The sequence below is a fragment of the Empidonax traillii genome, unplaced genomic scaffold (genome assembly GCF_003031625.1).
Source record: "Empidonax traillii isolate 1590-97213 ecotype Southwest subspecies unplaced genomic scaffold, ASM303162v1 scaffold119:size1479319, whole genome shotgun sequence".
NCBI lineage: Eukaryota > Metazoa > Chordata > Aves > Passeriformes > Tyrannidae > Empidonax > Empidonax traillii.
Window position 1 is genome coordinate 1018972 of NW_020955312.1, and position 9316 is coordinate 1028287.

General features: G+C 34.8%; 1 protein-coding gene across 1 annotated transcript in view; it reads right to left on the reverse strand.

Moving 5' to 3' along the window:
* The window catches only part of CCDC178 (coiled-coil domain containing 178), a 182995-nt gene that overhangs the window by 101424 nt on the left and 72255 nt on the right, over positions 1-9316 (reverse strand). Inside the window, 4 exon segments of the mRNA XM_027883171.1 lie at positions 3271-3318; positions 3321-3378; positions 6874-7026; positions 7681-7790. Of these exon segments, the coding sequence (XP_027738972.1) occupies positions 3271-3318; positions 3321-3378; positions 6874-7026; positions 7681-7790 (369 nt within the window).

Sequence of the window (9316 nt, forward strand, 5' to 3'; positions counted from 1 at the left end):
TACTTTTATGTCCCCTTGAGTTTCACTCAGAGTATTATTACTATCATGGCACCCAACCTCTAGCCATGCATATTCCTTAGAAGGCAAAGTATGTGACTTCCCTGTGAGCCAATAAAATCAGTGGGATGGTTGTTTGGGTAATTCTACCTGCACTTCCCACAGGACAGCATATAAGTTGATATACTAAGACTACCCAGCAGCACGGAGTAAGATTCAAAAGTTTATCTCGTAACATGGGAGCCCCACAGACCACTGTAACTGTTGGAAGCCACTGAGTCAACTAATTAAAGACAATTTTATAGCCAGACTATTTGTTATCCTTACCCCACACTAACATGGAATAACCTAAAGGGAGGAAGGGCTTTCTAGGTTTTAAAAAAAGTCCCCTGTTGTCTTATATCTTTAAATGCAATTCTTGCGTTTACATGGACATGCTGTAGCAAAGCTCTTCAGTAAAAACAATATTGATTAACAGTATTTTTTGGAAGTAAGAGATGGAAACTGTTCTGAAGGTATTAGTGCAGCAGGACTGAAAAGAATAACTAGAAGAAAATATAACCTAAAAGATGAATAGTGAACTTTAAAAGAGACCCCATGGATTTTACCTAATACTGTGATGATAAACAGTCCTGTGGATCTAAGTCTGTTTTTCCCTACTTCTTAATTCAGCTATCAGCAGTATATTATCATATTTCTATAACAATCCCTTCTGAAATATGCCATTTTGTAGATTATTTCATTAGTAATATCTGAATATCTGACAAAACAACATATCATGACTAGCTGTCAGAACCAGACATGGATTTTCTGATATATCATTTCCCAGACAGAAAATCCTGTTCTGTGAAGGAGAAAGTACTCATAGGAACATGCTGATTTGTTTCAAAATGAAAAATATTTAAGTTAAGGTAAAAACATTCTGATCAAACATTTGCAGACCAAAGGTGTTTTGTTTTGTTTTTTTTTAAATAATAACTGCTATAAAACTTATTTTAATATCTCTAACATTTAAATGTTTTTTTAAGTATATTCCTCCTCTTTAAACTTTCTGCATTGTGATAAGGAGACACTATTGTTATTCCGTCAAAGGAATTTCCTTATGTCCTTGTACATAGAGGAGAAGTTCTCATTCAGTTTTAGAAGAAACATTGCTGAACTTGGTGCAGTTTAAAGTTACAATACTAAAGAAATATCAATCTATTTCCATCTTCTTTTGCAGTATCATGCAGCATACAAATAAATTCATAAAAAAATATGGAAAAACTATTGGGAGGTATGAGTTTCCTTAGCAGAAAACTACTATTTCAAACCAAAAAGCACAAAACAAACAAACAAACAAAAATAAGGTATTAGATATTTGTTAAAGCTTTGCTTAATATATATATCTTGTTTAGTATTTAATATTTCAGCTTTGCCTAGTATAAAGTACAAGTCTGTATATGCAGAAAACTCAAAGATTCATACATCTGCACTTCATGAATATATTATCATGTGTCCAACAGCAAATACAAACGAGGACAAATTTGAATATTTAAAGAGATTTTTGGTCATTTAAAATGTCTTGCTCAATTTTCAAAAACCACAGTAATCATTTTTACAATTACTTTAATTGAAAGTACAATAATCACATTAGCAGCAGAAAATAAGCACAAGCAGGCTTGTTTCAAGGTTAGGAAAACAAGGCACAACATAATCATTCTGAACGTGATCCAACACTCATTACAAATTGTCATGTCAAAGAATTCTTATCTGTGTGTTTAATACAGCACATATCGGCACTGAACCAAATGGCAATATGATAGTTTGGGGACTGTACAGTCTCTGTAGAACAGGAGGTAATGAGATGCTGTGAGAGTAGTTACAAATAGCACAGTGATAAAACAGGCCTAGAAAGTATCTCTTCTTAATTATACACGTAAATTTTACCCCATTCAGTAGCATGTCTCTTAGTAAATCAAAACTCACACCTTGTATTTAGCTGTGACATTTGTTACGTTTATGTGTCACAGCGTTATCACTTGGCAGTCCTCTCTCCTCTGTGCAGACAGTCTCTGGAAAGTCTGCAAATCAGTAACTCAGGTTTCCAGTCAAATCGCACATGATGTGTGTTCCTGCAAGAATCACGCACACAGATGCTTCAGGTTCAACATTCCTTTCAGTCCTGACCATGAGTAGAAGATTTCTATCTCTCAGTGCACTGCAAGAGTCACCCCACAAAATTTCTTTCTCTGTCTGTATCTGTGCTGAAGTCTCCAGTCTCTTGTGAAGATTCTCTCATCAGGACCATTCTTCAACTCCAGTTCCCTTCATGATGTCAACAAGAAGGGTCCCTCGTTTTCTCACCAAATTTCTCACCTACTTTAGGGTTAGTTTGTCTCTTGACAAGAGATTGTTTGATCTCCTTTTTGGATTTAACAGTCTCATCCAGGCTCCAGGAGAGAGGGACTTCTCGCTTGAATGAAGATGTCACTCTATATCCCCTTCCTGACAAGCTAATTCCAACCTTCTTCTCTTGGCAAAAAGTTTTTCCTTCCTCTTGTTCTTGCTTACTAGCTTTTACTCACCCTCACAAATCCTGCACTTTTATTGCAGGACATTTTATTGGACCTTTTCATAGACCTCAGACTGGGATTTTCCATCTCACTGGTCTTTCCATTTATTACTGCATCATTCTCTTCTGCATAAGGTGTAATGGCTCATACCTGTCCATCTTAAAAATGAGGTAATGAGGATGACTTGTAATTCTGACCTCCAAACTGCACTGCTAGCTGTGCACCTCTAATTTTTTGTACTGACATGTACATCTGCATTTCTCCTTAAGTAGAAAGAACTATGAACTAACTTTCCCTTTTCAGAGTTAAGAGTTTGTTTTACTGCTTAAATCTGGCTCTGAATCAACCAAAACATCTAACAGCACTTCTCCCAAACTAAAAGATACAACCTATATTGAGCTGCTTGAGGTTTTGTTTTCACCTTAGCTATGAATACCTATGGCATTACCATATATATTCATAACCTATATAGGAAAAATCCACTTTTAGATTTTCCAGTTCAAGATACTTGGAACCGATTATTCTAATTTTTTCAACTATCAAGACAGGTAATTCTCACTCAGTATAATATCTCACTGGAATTTCTAGAAACCCTAGATAAGAACCTCTTGAACTGCTTCCGTTAAACCGGACTCCAGAAGTTGGGGCATTACTTTTTTCTTTCTTTCTACCCTTGGGCAGAAATTCTCCATATGTTTTTTCTTACTGCTTTTCTTACTGCTTTCTTACTGCTTTAATCTTTTCTCATATTCTGCTAGCTTATCTTATTAAATACCATCTGAACATTTTGCTGCTTAAACATCACACCACTATACTGTTTCTTAGTCTTTACTTACAGGTTTCATTTTTAATTTTATAATAGATAAAATAATGTCTTCTCACAACTAATGATACCCTTATAAACAAAAAGCAGCTGTATTATAGAGCTTATCATGAATGTTTAGAGCACCTAGACATTCTGCCTATCAATCCATATACAATGAGTCTATTGAGATACATAACTTTCACAATTTTAAAAACTGTTTTCATTTTTAGAGAACGGACTGGTTCATCACATATGAAATATTTCCTTGAATAATTATATTCTAAGACACAGAATGACCCCATGGCCAGAGCTATATTGAGTTACTAATGCTTTATTATTTATTGGGAGTGGAAGTGGGAGCTTCACACTATTTGTGTAATATTTTGTTTCTGTCTCTGTCCATGCCTAGTATGGTTGCTTTAACCTGTAAAGACTAAATATGTGAAGTTAAGAACTTTTCAGAGGTTTCACTTTGTACTGACATTCTGTTCTCTCAGGATTTATATTTCTGTTACTCGTAGACAGAAGCATATTAAAAAAAAAAAAAAAAAAAAAAAAAAAAAAAAAAAAAAAAAAAAAAAAAAAAAAAAAAAAAAAAAAGAGATAGGAAAAGAAGAAAAAAAGCTTTTCTAACTGATTTTCTGCAAGATAAGCTAAACTAAAGCCTTGGAGGTAACATAAGAGCTGCTTAATAAAGAACCTATCACAATGTGCACACAAAAAAAGGAAGCTCAAGAGGCAAGTTTAAGCCTACTTTTTCTAATTTTAAGGCTTGGTTATGTAAAATAAATGTTATTTTAACATTAAAATAAAATACTTTTTTAAAATTTTCAAACAAGCCAAACAGTCTGAGAAAGGGGAAAAATCTGTCCCATAACAACAAAGCTGACCACTCAGGAGCCATTTACACTGCCAAGAGAGCAACAGTTGGGATCAATAATAAGCTGTTATTCTTCTTAGTGATTAGCTGATATTTGACAGAACAGATGTATTTAGGAATTTCATATTTGATTCTAAATTCTGGAGGTCACAAGTCTGTTCTAAGACTCACTCTCTTCAGAACAATAAATCTCTTCGCAGAGAATTAAAGTATCTAAGGCTTCTCTGAATCCAAAGAGAGGCTTAGTGAAACATCAGAAATTAGTAACTTCCTTTTCAAATAAACTCTCTTCCAGCCTTCCTAATCTTCAATACAACCCACATCTTACTTCCTGTCCTTGTTTCGTTTCTTGATGGAGGAGTAGACACACCATACAGCAATATGATACGTCTGATGCATATAAAGGGTGGGGGCTCAATATAAAAAAAGATGACCCTCACGCAAAACTTCAGTTCACAGGATTTGCTCATCCTCCTTTTAATTTAATTAGCACCAAATGCCACTGAGATAAAAAGAACTGAATGAACATATTTCATGTTCATTCTTAACTACAGATATGAAGACATGTCTTTGTCTTCCAAGAGCGTAAAAATAATTTTTCAAAAGTCATTGGCATACGACGATTTCCAGATGGGGTACCTGTGGTACACCATTTTCCCTCGGTTAGCACTTTAGGCTAAATTTTGCAGTAGAATTCAGTTTGGTAGTAAATTATATTGTTGAAAAGTATTCATTTCCAACTACTGTTATTTTGAAACCATCATGTCAGTGTTTCTATTTCACTCTAGTAACTATTACTTAATCTTTTTATTGTATCAATGGTAAGCAATAATAAATCAAGGAGCTGTTATTCAGAGAAAGATGCTTTGAAGTAACCATCAAAGAACAGTGAAGGCTGAAAGCAGAAGTAGGGACTCATTTAGTTCAAGTTTCTCCACCAATTCAGGCTACCAAAAAATGGAAACAAAAGCCAAGACAAAATGTTAAAACAGGTAATCTGTTATTCCCAGTTCTTCTACCAAGTCAGACAGGTATCAGGACTTTTATAAAAATAAGAAAGATCAATTCAAATAAATAAGAATATTTTATATTGAACTATGCATAACACAAAATATAAAAGGGATATCTGCTAGTAGAGCAGACTTTGTTTAAATAAATTGATGAAATGCCATGTGATATATCCTATAATTAAAAACAAGACAAGAATAGAAGAATAATAGAATAGCCTGAAATTTTTTTCTGAATATTGTCCTTATTAATCCTCAGTAATAAATAGCAGTAAGCAACAAGAAAAGACTAGCAACACCAGCCTCTCCTTTCCCCCTAAATCACAGAGTCTGCTTTGACAACCATAAGGCATAAGTATGCTGCCTGTTTTCAGCATGTCACACAATGGAGAAATTTTTGTGTGCTGTACCTTCTATATTTGGATAATGACAAAAAGGAACAGTAGCCACTGGGATGCATAGTGTGGAAGTCAGAGGGAGGTGTGGGGACTTTTTTTGACTGTAGAGTTTTTTCCATTAGATGGTATCTCTAAAAGGAGGCTCTCATAAAAAAAAATCAAGTTTTCTTTACCAGTTTAGGTCTAGAAGCTGCAGAATTTGCAAGAAAACTCCTCTTTGAAGAGACAGACTTCTTGACTACAAAGAAACAACTAATTGCTGGAATGAACTTTCAATGCCACTTTGTGCTGGCATTATCCCTTTCTTCTCTGAGCTTGAACATAACATGTCACTGATATGAAACTGCTGACTACTGGCTAAAGAGCTATGAAAAATGAGAAGGACATTTTTCAGTAAAGTAAGGGAAAGATGCCCTCAGTTCCTGAAGTTCACTAAGTTCCACCGCACATTGAGTCCCTCTGGATCATTCTGTTTGAATCAAGTGTTTGGAAAAAACATGTGCAGTCCCACATATTGAGCTAAAAAATGTACAAAGATTCCCCCCTCCCCCCCCTCCCCCAAGTCAAGAATTTTATGGAATAATCTCTCAAAGACCTTTCAACATTGACAATACGTAAGTGAAGGAGATCACAGAAAGAGAGCTGTAGCATAATGATGTAAGAATCATTTTTTCACTATTTAGTCATCCTGTACAGCTCAACAATCTGAGCTGCTTTCTTCTGACATTGCTCAGCAGGTTCACCTTTATCCTTGAAGAGTAAGCCTGCTGTGCAATCAGCATATACAGCCCTCCAAGGCTTGCATGGCCTAGAAGACAGCCTGCATTATCAGTTGGATAGAGCCCTTCGAGACCATTTTCAGGAATCATCAGTCACAGTAAGTTTAGGTCCGCACTTCTTAAACCAGAGAAGACACAATGTGTGTGGACTTCTCCATTAATTAAGGATAAAACTGACCATAAATGTTATCAGATTTCTGAAAGTAATTTTGATGCCCAAAATTCAGTTTGGTAGACACAGAATTTATCATTAATTACTTCTACAGATGTGTTTAAACTACAAACAGTGATCAGACAAAAATACTCTCAAATTATTGATGATAAGTGCATATTTCCTGGAAATAATACTGTAAAATAACAAAAACACCTTTAGTAATAAGGTAGAATTACTAGTTTACTTTTACTAAAGTAATTAATTATCCCTTAAAATTTATATATTAGGTAGGTCTAACCACAGCTCAGCATTTTTCTGTGTTTTTTATTTGTATTTGTTTCGTGTTCCATAAGTCACTTAATTCTTTAAATTCATTTTTTAAGTTTTCCATAGTGTAATAGTTTTTAACAATTAAATGAGAAATAAAAGACAAACAAACAAACCAACCAAACTTGAATTAGTCAAGGCTAGGTTTCCAAATACTGTATTTTAAGCACATGATTGTGGGCAGCATTTGATGACATTGTATACCCAAAGAAAGAAAACTTCTTTCAGAATGGGCAGTTAAAACAATTAGTACAACTGGCAGAATTGCATTTCTATGAGAGAACAGCTTCACAAATCCAGTTACAGTTCTCCAAATTGTTGCACAAGTCTTATATATGCACAGATTTTATTATGGCACCTGTATTTTTTAATTGTCTATGTTGCATGTGGGTATATGTATAATTGTAGGCCACCAACTTCATAAAATACATGTCCCTTTTATTTTTGCCCTTACATATAAAGTTTTTGCAAATAAGCACTGGCACAGCAAAATCATTTTTAATGACAATGAAAAGGAACAACTTTTGCACATGATCCAAGGCTGGAACTATTTATTTCAGTGTATGCAGAATCAGTTCCTTAACTGGCAGCTTTTATTGCTAGACCATCCAACTACTTACAAAATGTAATGCTGTTTTAGGCAAATACCTAAAACACTTGCCTTTCAGAAAAAAATCAGTATTTTTTGTTGTCATTCCCCAGAGCAGTTTTTAACTTAGTTGTCTAACTAGAGAGTAGTCCTCTTTTGTCAAGTTTCCATAACATAGGTGTCCTGTACTACAAACAGTGGAAGATTAAAGCACAGAGAACGACTCCTGAACTCCTCCTGACTTTCTTCAGCTGCAAAAACACAACTTGAAGAGATTCTGACATTAGGCTGCTGAAAACCTTTAAATTAAAAAGTGTTTTCTTATTCTGTACAGAAGTGAGGTTAAATTGCTATAATTTTCATAATAAATGTGACCAATGGCCACAGGACTCAGAAAAAGTGAAAATTCATGACACAGGGAAACTCTACTTTCAAAAGCAAGAGTATCTGGTAAACAAAGCTGCAGCTTCCCTACAATAAAAAAGGTAAACATAAAGCGTTGTAGCAGTTCAACAGTAATAAACAGGTGGGAGTCTTCTATTTGGGTGATACTTGTAAAGTGGTCTTGCTGCATTAGATTTTGTAACCCAGACTAATGGGCTGTAAGCAGCTAGGTAAATAGGTTAAATTAAGAGGGAGGAAAACACCTTTTGATTATCCTTATACATACACATATATACATATATCATTTAAGTGCACACGTGTATAAATACAATATAAATTTCAGGACCTCACAATTCAGTAGGCAAAGAATGCATCACAGTATTTTGAGATCAGTATTTTAGAAATTTCTTCTTTAGATACTCCTCCATTTTTCTGGAGCAGTAGACTTATGTATAGTCTGAGGATCTCTTTCCTTATGAAAAGACAGCTTCTGAGAGGTATACCTAAAAGGTAGCTATAGAAAAAGCAATCAATTAAAGCTTTTGTAACAGATGTTAGCATGGAAAGCATGCAAGGAATTGCAAGAATGTGAGATTTTTAAGACCTGTGAACTTTGCAAAAGTGTAATAAGTATCTGTATAGAATCAGATGAAAATGTCCCATCTCTTGGAAAAACATAGAATCAATAGAAAGAAAATGAATATATGATAATTAATGCAAAGTCCAGTCTAACTGAACTGCCAGAGAGTGTCAACCCTTTGAGGATAAGTTTAAGGCTCAGTATCAGGAATGCTGGGTGAAATGTGATAGCCCATGATAAACAGGATGTCTCTATGATCTGTCCTGGCCTAAAAAATAATGAAATCTGAGGTGATTAATATATCAGGTTCAGATAAAAATATGCACATAAAGAAGACATGACATGTTTTTTGCCAAAGAGTTAGGTTCACATTTGAGCTGTGTTAGAACAAAACTGCCAGTGAAGAACAATTATACCTCTTTGACTTCCTGCACCTTTTTCAGGACATTTTAACCAGACAAAATCTGAAAACACTGTTCTTGAAGCACATGGAATACATGCAATCTGGTACCAACTACAGAAGACAGAGAATCTTTTAGAATCAACAAACAAGAATGGTGAGATACTCCACAGTATGTGATCCAAATATCAATTGACTGAATATCTGCACTTTATGGTTTGCTGTAGTGGATAACAGTCCGGTATCCTGCCTAAGCTAAAGAGTCCCTTGACACTTGGTCATTCAGCTGCTCAATACATGAACAACATTCTTCATTCTTCCTAATTGCTGAACAAAAGTACTGTTGTATTATGAGGTAGAATTCACATGCTGTTGTCTCAGTATCTAGGTTTTGACATTTAAATGTCAGCTGACCAAACTAAGTCACTTCAAATTCTGTGGTACGACGAAGAAGCCTTCAC